This window comes from Carcharhinus amblyrhynchos, chromosome 18 (genome assembly GCF_965287045.1).
Source record: "Carcharhinus amblyrhynchos chromosome 18, sCarAmb.v2.hapA, whole genome shotgun sequence".
Taxonomy (NCBI): domain Eukaryota; kingdom Metazoa; phylum Chordata; class Chondrichthyes; order Carcharhiniformes; family Carcharhinidae; genus Carcharhinus; species Carcharhinus amblyrhynchos.
In genome coordinates, this window is record NC_137341.1 from 3583155 (window position 1) to 3598364 (window position 15210).

The window sequence follows — 15210 nt, forward strand, 5'->3', positions numbered from 1 at the left end:
TGATTTTAGCACTTAAGCCCTGGAGTGGGACATGTGACTCGAAGGCAAGAGTGCTATCAACTGAGCTATATCTAACAGTGCAGGTGTATTCGGGTCAACATCTTGATAGTTTATTGATCATAATATTCACAAACCCACTGTTTAAAATCTCCCCTGTTTATCAGATGTTGAGAAGAAGCCTGCAGCAGACTGCTGGACTCCAGCTGAACAGCGAGAAGAGCACTGACAGTGAAGACTCAGATTCTCTAGAGGATGAAAAAATTGGAGAGCAGATTGAAATTCAAGAACCAGCAGGGAGTCAGGAGGATCTGCAGCTGAGTAAGCAGTTTTTCCAGAGGAGTTCAGAGGCTAAACAATGCAGTCTACATCCTGGAGATCTGATTGTACTCGATTTTGGGCCCAGTACAAAAAGTAAGTATTTAAGATTTCAGAAATGTTATGCATTAATAGAATTTTGTCTAATATTTAAAGTTTCATTCCATAACTTTATTTGAACTTTTGTTTACTGTGTTTTTTCCCCTTTTAAAGCAATGGCAACCTGGTCATACATGAACAAATAATTTCTCAAGTTTCTTTGTAGTGCAAGGAGTTTTTTTAAATAGCAAGGCTGCTTGAAGTGTAACTGTTTCTGGACCATTCAGTGAAAAGGAGAGCGGGATTGGTTTTGTATTGCTTAGCATAAGGCTGGAACTCAAAGAGCAGATACTGACACATGGACCAATTAACTGTCATTTGTTCTGTTAAACCTTGATAATAGTAGTTGCTATACAGTTTCGCATTTTTTAATGCCTAGAATTTAAATGAATAGTATTTATGAATGTTATTCTATGCACGTGTACTGAGTGTTCGGTGATCTTCATAAGCTGAAAATTGAATTGTGGATCAGAGTATTTAGCAAGACATGGAAAATTCATGAAAAATCGACAAGCTTCTATCCCAGAACACTCTCAAATTAGCAGAAGAGAGAAAGAATCAGATGTAGGCATGTAGAGAAATTGTTGCCAATCCATGTCAAGTCCTGCAACTGGTAAACATCCTGAAAATGTTTATGCTGAAGATTTACGAGAGGCTGGAGGGTAAGAGAGATGAGAAAAATAGGCAGGTTATACCACAGTTATGTCATGCAATCTGGGGGAATTACATAATCTTTAATATCAAGCACATGTGTCAGAAGCCATAGAGTAAACACGGAATAGGATTTGTTGAGATGGCTTTTGTACCCGACATGAATCTATTTCTGTTTTTTCACTGTCGTTAAAGTTACTGTGGCAACTGAAATGTAATTCTACTAAAACCAGAGTGGAATATTTGAAGGAAGAACCAAAACCATGCAAAAATATATAATTATACCTCCAATCTATGCTGTTGGATTTTATTTGCTCCTGTGTTTGAGTTGTCATTTCAAACTTCAGAATTAAAACAAATAGGGCATTTTCTGTGGGCGAAATACGCTGTTTATTGTACAAGTAACAAACATTTTGTATTTGCAAATATAATCTAATAACATCTCATTGGAATTAATGTATAAACGGTGAGCGACACTTATGTAATTTAAATGGATGAAGGAATGAAATAGCGCAGAGGAGAAACTAGGTGTCTGGAGAACGAGGTAAACATGGAGAGGTAAATAGCATTAGAATAAAGGGGTAATCCAGGAAGAGGAGAGATGTCCAGGCGTGAAATAAATAGCGGACAACGCAGGGTTGGAGTGCGTGTGGTAAATGCACGGAGGGTAACAAAAATAAGGTTGCTGAGCTACGCACGTGGGATATAATGTAGTGCCGATAAAGGGCTCAATTAAGGGTAGAAGTGGGACCTGGCTACAATATGTTCAGGAGAAAAATGAAAAGTAAAAATAGTGCTGGTCGCTCAAAATATTGATCAAAGATTTTGTTGAAGCCCTAGAACAGGATGATGACATTAACGATTCAAAGCCAGAATCTAGAGGCAGAGAAAGATGTATATGTTGCTGGGTATCGACGTGAAAGAACACATTTATAAATCGATTTCCAAAAGAGTGGCGATAACAGGAGATTTCCTTTTTTTAAATTCTTTTATGGGATGTGGGCGTCACCATCAAGACACTTGTTGTCCATTCTTCTTTGCCCTGGAACAGAGTCGCTTACTCAGCCATTTCGGAGGGTAGTTAAGGATCAACCACATTTCTGTGGGTTGGAGACGTGTTAGATTCCCTAAAGGACATTAGTGAACTGATGGGGTTTTTTTTGCAATCAACGATAGCTGAGGTTAGCTTTCAATTCCAGATTTATTAACTGAATTCAAATTCTACCAGCTACCATGGTGGGATTTAGACCTTGTTCCTAGAGCTTTGAGTGTGGTCTCTGAATTCACTATCCAGTGTCATTACCACTATGCCATCTGAATGTAAAGTCAAGGACAGGAAGGAATGCTTTGAGATTAGAGTGCTTTCTTGGTTATTATGCTTTCAGACTCATGAAGAAAGCGGCAGTGCTGTATCTATTTCTAAGGAGTGATGTGGAGGATGTTTTGGTGGGGAGCATTTGGGAAACAGTGATCACAATATAGATGAAGGAGCTAATTTCAGTGAGTTAAAAAAGGACCTGGCATGTTAAATAAAACAACATAACGTTAAAAAATAAGAACCTGGCTCAGCTGGACTGGAAACAAAGATCAGCAGATCCATCAGTAAATGAACAATGAGGAAGTGTCATGAGAACACAGATTAAACACACTCCTATGGGGGGAAACCAAGGCCATTCCAAAGCCAAGGCTTACTGAATGAAATAAAAGTTGTCAATAAAATGAAACAGAAACAGGAAGCTTAATATAAGTGTCAAATTCAACATACAGTGGAGAATAAAACTGAATGTGGAGATGCCGGCATTTGACTGGGTAAACACAGTAAGAAGCCTGACAACACCAGGTTTAAGTCCAACAGATATGGGAAATAAGAGAAGCTAAGAAAGTATGAAAAGATTAGCTAAGAACAATAGTAATAACAAATAGTAAAAGAACATTCACCAGAAGGCTGATGGGACATGGAAAAGGAAATCATCATGTCAAGGCAGCATTGCTGAGGTAATAAACAAGCATTTTGCATCTGACTTCACGAAACAAGACGATGCTACCAATGCCATTAAGGGCAGTTGGATCCAATTAAAAATAGAGAAGATACTTAAAACGTTAGCAGTACTCAAACTACAAAGGTTTCCTTGTCTGGATGGGACACGTTCTAGGTTGCTGAAGTTAGCGTGGGTGGACATAAGTGGAGGCTGGAAGCACAATCTTGTGATCCTCCTTCAATATGCAAATGGTGCCAGAGAACTGAAGCATTGCAAGTGTTATACCCCCGTTCAAAAAAACCCGGGAGATAAACCTAACCACTATAAGCTTGTTAACCAAGCCTCTGAAGAAGACAGGCTTCTTAATAGGTCCCTGCTCAGCCTATCCGGGTCCCCCACAGTCCTGTACACCTCAGTCATATCCCTGAGGGAAACAGAAGTATTCATTCACCACCCTCACAATACCTGGTGCGCTCTCTCTCTCGCTTCCTCCCTCTCCCCGGTCCCCAAAGGGCCAGAATTTCTCCCTTGTTAACCACAACTGCTCTAGGCATTTGCAGAATATTTTGGGATTCTACCCAATGCAGTTAACAAGCCCCCCCTCCTTCAGACTCCTCTTTACTCCTCAAGTTTCTCCTTCCTCCCCTCCCCATCCCACATGCCCTATGTACAATAGAATCTCGCCCCTTTCTTTTTTTTATCTCCCCTATGACACAAATATTCCCCCATCCACCACTCTGCACAATCAAAACTAACATGACTAAAAATGGAAAAGCTCCAGTGGACAAAAACAGTAGTAAAAACAAATAGTAAAAGAATTTTTATCGGAAGGCTGATTGATAAGCCGCAATATAAGGGGCAAGGCATCACAAGGGCAACAAGGGTCGGATGTGAGCCAAAGAAAAAGTGGCAAAACACTGTAGGCTTGTTAACTAAGGTGGAAGGGCGGGGAGAGGTGGAGGAATGGTAGGGTACACTTGTGGAAACCATAACCTGAGAGAACGTTGATTGTCACTGGGAAGAATCTGGGTTAATAAGTGAAAGCACTGCCAGCAAATTACGACAAACCTGATTTGAGTTTTTCGATGAAATAATGAGTTGATAAGGATTGCGTTGCTGTGCACGTGAATTTTCAAAACGCAGTTGATAAAATACTGCGTAATGGATGTGTTAACAGCATCTGATTGCTGGGGGCTGAGGTAACATGAATCCAAAATTAGCTAAAAGACAGCATCGGTGAGCGATTGTTTTTCAGACTAGAGGGAAGTAAACAGTAGGTCAATATTAGGAGCACTATTTCTGATGCACATTCATGACCTGGATTTAGGTATAACAAGCAAAATTGCAACTTGTAATTGTAAATTGTGAGGATGCAACTTGTAATTGTGTGCAAATTGTAATTGAGGATATAGCAGACTTCATGGGGGCAGAGTAATAAAATGAGCAGATACGTAATGAATGATGGTAGAAATGTCAAAAGTTCCAATTCAGAAGGAAGAATCACGAGAGGTAATGTAAATTAAATGATAACATTTTAAATGGAAAACAGAGATCCCTGAGGATTCCCATACAAATCTTTGGTTGGACAAGTTGATGAGGAATTTTTAATTAAAGAAAAGCATGAGATCTTGGCCTTTTTTTTGTTTATGAGTGTCACAAGTAGGCTTACTGCAATGAAGTTACTGTATCCCCTTTATAAATAACGGCATCATGTACCGAAGGGAGTTATGCTGAACCTTCATAAATCATTGCTTGGGTCTCAGTTGTTGTAGTGTCCAATTCTGGGCACCACACTGTAGGAAGGATGTGAATACCTTGAGCACTGAGACGGTTTATTGGATTAATACCAGCGATGAGACTTCAGATGGGTGGAGATATGAAAGAAACTGGAGTTTTTACTTGTTGAGCGGAGAAGGTTTTGGAAAGACATGTCGTGGTGTTCAAAATTCTGAACAGTTTCAGAAGATTGGAAGAAACTTGTTTCCAGCAGGATGGTTGACGACCGAAGAATGCCGTTTGAAAATAATTGACGAAAAAGCAAGGAGGAGATGAGAGGTTTTTTTTTAAACGGTGAATTATTATGATCTAGAATGCACTGACTGAAAGAGGATTGGACGTAGGTCCCATGGTCATTTGTAAAAGTGAATGGGGTTTGTATTTATATTTTTAGCGAGAATTTATGACATAGTAACAGCCATTCAGCCAAGCCAAGCCAAGCTATGCCAGTGTTTAAGATTCGCACAAGCCCCCTCCCACTCTTGTTCATTTACTGAAAGTTGACAGAGGTTCAGTTTCGACCCCAGTTTTTGTCTGTAAACCACGTATGTCAAACCAAATCAATGGATCTCAACTAAACGTGCTACTTGATGTGGCCCAAGGAAGAGCTGATTAGCTGTTTATGAAGATGCGGTACACGATCCTGTATTTTTTAATTACCCATTAACATCGGGAGACACGGCAAATTGACGTTTTCTTTGAGAATGCCATGTTATTCTAGCGTTGTTGATTGTTTTGGAACATTGTGGGTCGTTTCGGCTATTGTGGTGGAATTTGTAGCAGTTGTCAAAATTTGAGCACGGTTTTCAGAGCAGGTTGTTTGATATGGGTGGCCTGAAGTCTCCTCAGCTGGATAGAAGCTCTTGGTAAAAAGATTATTTTTTAAGCTTCGTTGTTACAGAACATCAACCAGGCAAAGAAAAGGCAAAACAAAGATCAGCGTAATTGTAATAGCAGTGGAGGTATACACTCTACTCAGTGCCCCCTTCACCTGTCAGCTTTTGTTTTAACAGTCTTATTGTGCTGCTTGAACCCCAAATCCCTCCAACCTTCCCTATCACAAAGTCTTCCCTGTCAAAGTAGAAATTTTTATTTCTTCAACTCAAATGCACCATCTCATCTTTAATCTTCAATTCATCTTTTCTGCCTGTTCGACCACCTGATTTGTTTCCTTTGGTCCTGTGCATTATTTACCATGTCTCCTATTTTGGTGACATCTATCTAAAGGCTATCCCGTCGCCTTTATCCATGTCCTTGGATGCACAATGAATAAAGGGCTTGCGTTCTGTGGGACACCACTCCCCACTTCCTGAAAAACTGACTCTAACTCAACTCTTTCCAGTGTTATAATTAGTTGATCGATCACTCTAAATTTTAACCTTATTACTTTATCTTAAATTCATAATAAGTCTATTAGAATTGGGTGAAAAGCACTAACTAAAAGCTGAATAGTTTTGTGCACTTGCAGTATATTATTTCAAGAGCTTTTCATACATTGTGATGCATTCAATCAATACCGGTGATTTCCAAGGTTAAATATTTTATACAAGTAGGTATATTAAGTTGCCAGTTTAAAATATAATCATATTTCTTGCTAATCAATGAATAACTTCACCACAGTGTGGGACACAAAGTCATTTAGGTTGGGAGAAGTTTAGAATTCAGCAAAGGAGGACCAAGGGATTGAGAAAGAAGGGGGAAATAGAGTACGAGAGTAAGCTTGTGGGGAACATAAAAACAGATGGTAAGTGTTTCTATGGGTATGTGAAGAGAAAAAGATTGGTGAAAACAAATGTCGGTCCCTTTCAGTCAGAAACAAAGGAATTTATAATAGGGAACAAAAATTGGCTGACCAACTGAATGCAAACTTTGGTACTGCCTTCACAAAGGAGGACCCAAATAATGTACCAGTAATGTTGGGGAACGCAGGGTTTAGTGAGAGAGAGGAACTGAAGGAGATCAGTATTCGTACAGAAATGTTATTGGAGAAACTGAATCCCCATCCCATTCCAAAGTAGTTAAGGAGGTGACCCTAGAAATAGTGGATGCATTGGTGATCGTCTTCTCAAGATTCTATAGACTCTGGAACAGTTCCTACGGAGGGGAGGGCAACTGTAACTCCACTATTCAGAAAGTGAGGTGGGGAGAAAAAAGAGTTATAGACCAGTCAGCCTGATAGATAGTGGGGAAAATTCTATAATCCATTATAAGAACATAAGAACATAAGAAATAGGAGCAGGAGTAGGCCATCTAGCCCTTCGAGCCTGCCCCGCCATTCAATAAGATCATGGCTGATCTGTCGTGGCTCAGTTCCACATTCCCGCCCTCTCCCCATAACCCATAATCCCCTCTCTTATCAAAAACCCATCAACCCGCGTCTTAAAAATATTTAGCGAGGTAGCCTCCACCACTTCAATGGGCAGAGAATTCCAGAGATTCACCACCCTTTGAGTGAAGAAGTTCCTCCTCAACTCCGTTCTAAACCGCCCCCCCTTTATCTTGAGGCTGTGCCCCCTAGTCCTACTATCCTTTCTGAGCGGGAAGAGTCTCTCCACCTCTATCCTATCCATCCCATTCATCATCTTGTACGTCTCAATGAGATCTCCCCTCATTCTTCTAAACTCTAACGAGTACAAGCCTAGTTTATTCAGCCTCTCCTCATAGCTCAACCCCCTCAACTCCGGCATCAGCCTAGTAAACCTCCTCTGCACTCCCTCCAAGGCCAAAATATCCTTGCGTAAGTACGGCGCCCAAAACTGCACACAGTACTCCAGCTGCGGCCTCACCAATGCCCTATACAGCCGCAGCAAGACCTCCCTACTTTTATATTCAGTGCCCCTCGCTATGAAGGCCAGCATCCCATTCGCCTTCCTGACCACCTGCTGCACCTGCAAGCTGGGTTTTTGCGACTCATGCACAAGGACCCCGAGGTCCCTCTGCACCGTCGCCTGCTGCAGTTTTTCGCCACGTAAGTAATAATCCTTCCTACCATTATTCCTACCAAAGTGGACCACCTCGCACTTGCCAACATTAAATTCCATTTGCCATTTCCTGGCCCATTCGCCCAGCCTATCTAGATCCTTCTGTAGACTCTCCACACCCTCCGCACAATTTGCCAATAGCAGAGAACTTAATTAACAGTGGTAGAATTGGATCGAGTCAGTATGGGTTTACAAAAGTGAAATCATTCTTGACAAATCTACTGGAATTCTTTGAGAACGTAACGAGTAAACTTGATGAGGGGGAGCCAGTGGCTGTGGTTTATTTGGACTTTCAGAAAGATTTTGACAAAGTCCTGCATAAGAGATTAGAGTACAATATTAAAGCTTATGGGATCGGGGGTAGTGTATTGAGATAGATAGAAAACTGGTTGGCAGACAGGAAACAGCAGGAATAAACAGGTCATTTTCCAAATGGCAGGCAGTGACTGGTGGTGTACCACAGGGATTGGTGCTAGGACCCGGCTGTACGCAATATGTGTCAACGATTTAGATGAGGGAACTAAATTTAGTATCTCCAAATTTGCTGGTTTCACAAAGCTGGATGGGAGGGTGAGCTGTGAGGAGGATGTAGAGATGAGTCAGTATGATTTGGACAAGTTGAGTGAGTGGGAAAATGCATGGCAGATGCAGTATAATGTAGATAAAGGTGAGGTTATCCACTTTGGTAGCAAAAGTTGTTGTTGTCTGGTTACAAATTGAGACAGAGGAATGAGCAGTGAGATTTAGGTATCCTCTTCGTGGTCATCGGAGGTAAACGTGTAGGTGCAATAGGCAGTAAAGAAGGCAAATAGCATGTTAAGCTTCATAGTGAGAGGATTTGAGGACAGGAATAGGGAAGTCTTGCTGCAATTATGCAGGGTCTTGGTGAGACCACACCTGCAATATTGTGAGAGTTTTGGTTTCCTTAACTGAGAAAGGATTTTCTTGCTTTCAGGAGAGTGCAGCGAAGGTTTACCAGACTGATTCTTGGGATGGCAGGACTGACTTATGACAGTAAATTGAGTCAGTTCGGGTTATGTTCGCTGGAGTTTAGAAGACTTGAGAGGGGATCTCAGAAACCTCGAAAATTCTAACAAGACTGAACAGTTTAGATGCAGGAAGGCTGTTCTCGTTGGTGGGGGTGTCCAGAACCAGAGTTCTTAGCCTAAGGATACAGAGTGAACCTTTTTAGGACTGAGGTGAGGAAAAATCTCTTCACCCAGAGAGTGGTAAGCCTGTTGAATTCGCTACCTCAGAAAGTAGTTGAGGCCAAAGTATTGTGTATTTTCAAGTCGGTAGATACTGCTTTTGGGGTGAAAGGGATCAAAGGATATGGGGAGAAGACAGGATCAGGCTGTTGAGTTGGATGATCAGCCATGATAATGAATGTTGGAGCACTGACTCCTGCTCTGATTTTTTATGTTTCTACGTTGATCAGAAAGGCTTTTGCTTAATTTTCTGGCCTGAGAACATCTATTAGTGCTCCTGTCCAGTTGATAGATAATGGACAGTTATTTGGGATTTGTTGAGAGGACTGCTGTTTATGATTAAGTACATAACATAACTGATGCATAATAAAACTTGCATGGTAGCACAGTCGGGAATGACTGATGGAGTGAGCTTAATTGGGTCGCTATTCAAAAGAGCCAGCACAGACATGTATTTGTCTCCTTTTGTGCTGGATGGTTTTATTTTAGCATGCTTGTGCCCTTCCGTCAGTATGTATGTTAACAAGACGGTGTAGATTTGGATTTAAAACAGATCATTTAATGCATAATTTGCAGGCAAAAGAAAAGAACGAATTCTAGCAGCAACAAGGAAAGATGATGCAGAGTCCTTCATTCCTCTGAAGCCCACTTTGGTGAAAAGTAAATCTTTTGATCGATTCGTGCCACCTCCTAACCAAGATAGGACAGACCTGATTTCAAGTAAGGTTTTATTCTGATGGTGAAGATTTGTTTTCTCTTTAGAATTGCCATTACGTTATATTGTAATATATTAAATTAGAATTGGACTCCAGATCTTGCATTGATTATTTTCCTTAATGTAAATTTTCTCGTTGTAAAGTCTAACTGCATTTTTATTGCCTTTGGGTGTATCGCCTTAATTTGCATAACCAGCAATATGAACAAATTCTGTTTGTTTATTTAGTCCAAGAATGTCGTAAAGAGAGGGTACTTTCTGCTGCAAGAAGGAATATGTGCCAGGTGAAGGATCCAGAGGGATCTGCTTCTAGTGTCTTTCAAGCCATGCAGAAAGAAAATGAAGATGTGCTGAACAGCGTAGAAAAGCAGAGGATGATAAAAACGCCTCTCTGTTGGCAAACGGTATGCTGCAACAAGAGAAAACTGAATTGTGAGGGGTTTTGAATCGTGTGTGGATTACAGAAAGGGTTGATTGTTTCTTGACAGAACCTTGCACAAATTAGACATAGACATAGGATCCTACAGTGCAGAAGGGGGCCATTTGGCCCATCGAGTCTGCACTGACCACAATCCCACCCAGGGCCTAGCTAGCCACCCAGACACTAAGGAGCAATTTAGCATGGCCAGTCCATCCAACCAGAGTACCCGGAGGAAACCCACGCAGACACTGGGAGAATGTGCAAACTCGCGACAGTGACCCGAGTCAGGAATCGAACCCGGGTCCCTGGCGCTGTAAGGCAGTAGTGCTTGCCAATGTGCCGCCCCTAAAAATAACACAAAAAATAGTTATTTAAATCCTGTCAGCTCACAAGAGCTACAAAGGTCATGGATGTTGGAATTTGAAGTTAATGTGAAGACGTTCATCAGAATGGGGAGTGAAGTTCTGAACCTGATCAGCCACCCTTGAGCGGAAGGAAGTAATCCTAACTCGGGGCAATTGAATGTGTGGTTTCCAGGTTTCCTATTAATTATCTGTCCAGGTGCGATTATAGACCTTGTTCGTGTATCCCATACCATGTTAAAGTATTTGAGTGTGAATGTCCAATAAGCTAAAAGATAAATGTTATTCTGTGTGAGTGCAGCACATGTGCCTATTTTGCGGCTTGGGATAAGCATTTTTTAGGCAGATGTATGTTGCAATCAGTCTTGAAGGTGATCAATTTAGTTTCCTGGAAAAGAATTCTGTTCTTCAAAAGTTATTGAAAACAACTTTGTATAATTTTGTATAATTTAAACAACAATGTTTGATCAAGTATTTGTTCTCAGTTAGAAACTAACGTCTTGGCAATTTCATTATTTAGCTTTCACCTTCTGAGCCGCCAGTAAATGGCACGCTGCAATGTTCCTCTGCATCAGTCAAGCATAATATGATCGATAAAGCTATTGAACGAATCAGTTATTTGGAGCCAAGGTAATCTAAAGTTCATAATGTCTATGTAATGCTATTATTGTTGATATTTTTTGAGATGTTGGAAACCTAGATCTGTGTACATTCCCATTTGTGCTGCTGCTTTTCCAGCCGTACCATTGTCATTTTTGTAATCAAGTTTTCCATGAGGAATTCCTGTGTGCACATTTGTATATGAACACGTTATTCTGTACCTCTGGCCACTGGCTTCACACAAACTTCTCAATCCTTTCCTGAAATTTTTATTTCATCAACTTTTTCCTCGGTAAAGTGCCTGATGTTCAAAACATTAGCTTAAGTGTGCTTTCATTAAAAGCCTTAAGATTGGCCCTGAAGATGACCGTTTTCCATGGTGCATCAGGGCTAGTTGGTCAGCTGTGCTGAGATTATTCTTCAATTCCATCAGTTAAAGTGTTCTTTTCAAAATTACTTGAAGACAAATTAAAAGGCACAGTTTCCTGTCGGGAGAAGGGGCTTGCAGGGACAAATACAGAACATTGCAGACACTTGCTTTAAAAGCTTAGCAAAGAGACCTGGAAAAAACACAGCATTTGAAATGGATAAATGTTCAGTACTACAAGTAAGGGGGCAACAAGAAGACACTCTGGCTACCAGAGCAGGTCAAAGGCCAGGAATCCTGCGGTGAGGAAACAGCCTCCTGACTGCTGAGCACTATCCAGGACAAAGCAGCCCAATTGATTGCTACGTTTTCCACAAATGTTCAGTCTCTCCACTACCAAACAGTGGCAGCTGTTCCAAGCTGCCCTGCAAGAACTCCCCAAGATTCCTTAGACAGCACTTTGCAAACCCATGCCTGCGACCATCTAGAAGTACAAGGGCAGCAGATACATGGAAACGCCACCACCTGGAGATTCCCCTCCAAATCACTCACTATCCTGACTTGGAAATACGGCACCGTACCTTCACTGTCACTGAGTCAAAATTCTGGAATTCCCTCCTAAACAGCAGTGCGGGTGTACCTACACCTCAGGCACTGCAGCGGTTCAAGATGGCAGCTCACCACCACCTCTGAAAGGCAACTAGGGTGGACAATAAATTCTGGCCAGCCAGTGACACCCATATCTCAAAAATGAATTTTTAAAAAAGGATATGAAGAGGATTACCTGTTACACATTTTTGCACCTTCCCTGAAGGACAGCTGTGCCTCACGCACGTTTGGAGATGGTTTGGAAAAATGGATAAGGGAGGAAAAGACCTTGCGTGTCGCTGGTACTGCCACCCTACAGTACAAGTTGGCTGCATACGATCTTGTAGTAACTTTACAATAAGATATGCTTCGAGTTGTGAATTGCCACAAATTGCTGGATGGTGCTCGAATAATGGGACGTCACTGTCCCAGAGTTTCAAGGAATTGCTTGCGTTGCGCCATAACTTTAGCAAGTTAAGCCTGACATTTCACAATACAAGGATTTGTAGGATCATAAGAAAAAGAAGCTTGAGTAGGCCATTCAGCCCATCGAGCAGGCTCCACCATTAAATAAGAGCATTGTTGATTTGACTGTGACTGTAACGCCATTCTCGTCTTGCCCAGTAAATGCATTAGGAACAGTTCAAGGAAAATTTTCCAGACTGATATCAGGAATGCACTGCGTTGCTGACAACGAAAGGTTGGACAAGCTCGGCTTGTATCCGCGAGAGTTTGGAAGAGTAAGAGACGACATCATTGAACCACGTAAATCCTGGGGGGTCTTGATGGACTGGTTGTGGAGTGAACGTTCCCTCTTGTGGGAAAATCTCAAACTAAGGATCATTTTTAAAAATAAGAAGTCATTTGTTTAAGACAGACGAGGAGAATTTTTTCTGAGGGTTGAGAGTCTGTGGAAGTCTCTTTCTTAAAAAGCAGCGGACAGAAATATTGAATATATTTCAGGAGCTGAGTAACTTGCAGGATTTGACCTGCTATGGTAACTACAGTATTTCAGTCATTTCTTGATATTACGTAGAGTGAATCAAATTGGCTGACGACTGACAGCCGGAACTCTCCAGCCGTTAATGGCAGCGAGACAGGAGAATCCAGGCTGCAGGTGAGGACGGAGGAGTCACCCTGACATCTGTGAACATCAGGAGGGACCTCAGGAGGAAGCAGAAATGGATCATCCGCTTGACACTCTGACTGATGATAGTTGGAAAAACTCCCATCATTCATGAAATTGCACTTGGTATTGCTTATGTTCTGTGGTATTAATGGATGTCAGAAGTTGCAGCGGGACATAGATAGGATGCAAGACTGGGCGGAGAAGTGGCAGATGGACTTCAACGCAGATAAATGCGTAGTGGTCCATTTTGGCAGGACCAATGGGATGAAGGAATACAATATCAAGGGTAGGAGTCTTAGCTGTGTTGAAGAGCAGAAGGATTTTGGGGTCCGGGTCCATAGGACTCTTAAATCAGCCTCACAGGTGGAGGACGTGGTCAAGAAGGCGTACTGTGTACTGGCCTTCATTAATCGAGGGATTGAGTTTAGGAGTCGGGAGGTAATGCTGCAACTTTATAAGACCCTTTTCAGACCCCACTTGGAGGACTGTGCGCAGTTCTGGTCGCCTCACTACAGGAAGGATGTGGAAGCTATTGAGAGGGTGCAGAGGAGATTTACAAGGACGTTGCCTGGATTGGGAGGCATGCCTTATGAAGATAGGTTGAGGGAGCTGGGACTCTTCTCCCTGGAGAGACAAAGGTTGGGAGGCGACCTGATAGAGGTTTATAAGATGTTGAGAGGAATAGATAGGGTGGATTCTCAGAGGCTATTTCCCCGGCTGAAATGGTCGCTACGAGAGGACACAGATTTAAGATGCAGGGAAGCAAGTACAGAGGAGACGTTATGGTTAAGTTTTTCACTCAGAGGGTGGTGAGTGAACGGAATCGGCTGCCGTCGGTGGTGGCGGAGGCGAACTCGCTGGGGTCTTTTAAAAGACTTCTGGATGAGTATATGGGATTGGGGGTTATAGATAGGTCTATGGCTTAGTAGGTATAGAAGTGATTGGTGCAACTTGTGGGCCGAAGGGCCTGTTTGTGCTGTCGTGTTCTATGTTCTATGCTGCAGCAGGAACTATCACTGTACATTCAGTGCAGCTGGCTGGAAGAACTTTCCAGTTCCCAAAACATGTGCAGTTGATTAAAAAAATTTACCCTATTAACTATTGAGAATCAGATTTGAATGAAAGAAATACATTCAGTAAGTGGCTACATTTGCTTTGAGCAGTTATTAGTCCTTGTGATGACCATTGACCGAGAAACAATACCGTGAGGAAAAATTGTAATTTCTTTAAAGGGTCTTTTTTTTAAGACAGTTGAAAATGACTTTTAAATGTTGCATAAGTTGTTAAGGGATCAATTGTAATTTTCTTGAAGATGAAATACTGGCCCATGTGATTATGCTACCTTGAACATGGAAGGAAGTTGAGAAAGAGTCTGTGTGGCTGACTGACAAAGCAGAACTTGAAGAAGAGAAGCTAAAGGGTGAAGGTGATCAGTGCACAGATGCAGAAAAAGTAGACCCAAATTGTAAGAGGAACAGAGAATTCTTGAAGAGAGAAAGCAAATCACTTGGGAGGAGGTCAGCTTTTCTGTTTGGCAGAAACAGAGACAAGAACTTTTGTCGGCATTGTGTGAGCTGGTTAAAAAGGTCCAAGAGCTGGTTAAAAGCTCAGAGAACCTAAAAAGCTGGGTGTTTTCCCAAAAGTGGCCAAACAGTAACCAGGGTGATCGTGGTCGGTTAGTTGAAATGTAATTCTGGAAAGTTATTGGGACTGTAATGACCTGAGGAAGAGAAGAGGATGTATTGAAGTTTGCCTGCCTTGCTGATAACGATTCTATCGGTGAAACTCGAAGGTGAAAGCTGTTGTCATGTAAGACTCCTGATCTGCCTTAAATGAACAATGATCAACATATTGTGGAACTTGGTGGTTACGTAGTGCAACATGTCAGCAGGGAATAATGAAGATGCTTGCGGTCGCCTTGAAGTATCTTTGTTATATTTAATGTGACTGTTTAATGTGAAATTTACTGTTTTACTTGAAGTTAATTTGTGTACAGTTTTTATTAGTTCTGATTTATAT

General features: G+C 41.7%; 1 protein-coding gene across 4 annotated transcripts in view; it reads left to right on the plus strand.

Moving 5' to 3' along the window:
* katnip (katanin interacting protein) overlaps window positions 1–15210 on the plus strand; it is a 126998-nt gene that overhangs the window by 35202 nt on the left and 76586 nt on the right. For all 4 annotated transcript variants that reach the window (XM_080206271.1, XM_080206275.1, XM_080206273.1 and 1 more), the window contains 4 exons: window positions 165–411; window positions 9586–9729; window positions 9953–10128; window positions 11028–11137. In XM_080206271.1, the coding sequence (XP_080062397.1) occupies window positions 165–411; window positions 9586–9729; window positions 9953–10128; window positions 11028–11137 (677 nt within the window). The remainder of the gene's footprint in view (window positions 1–164; window positions 412–9585; window positions 9730–9952; window positions 10129–11027; window positions 11138–15210) is intronic.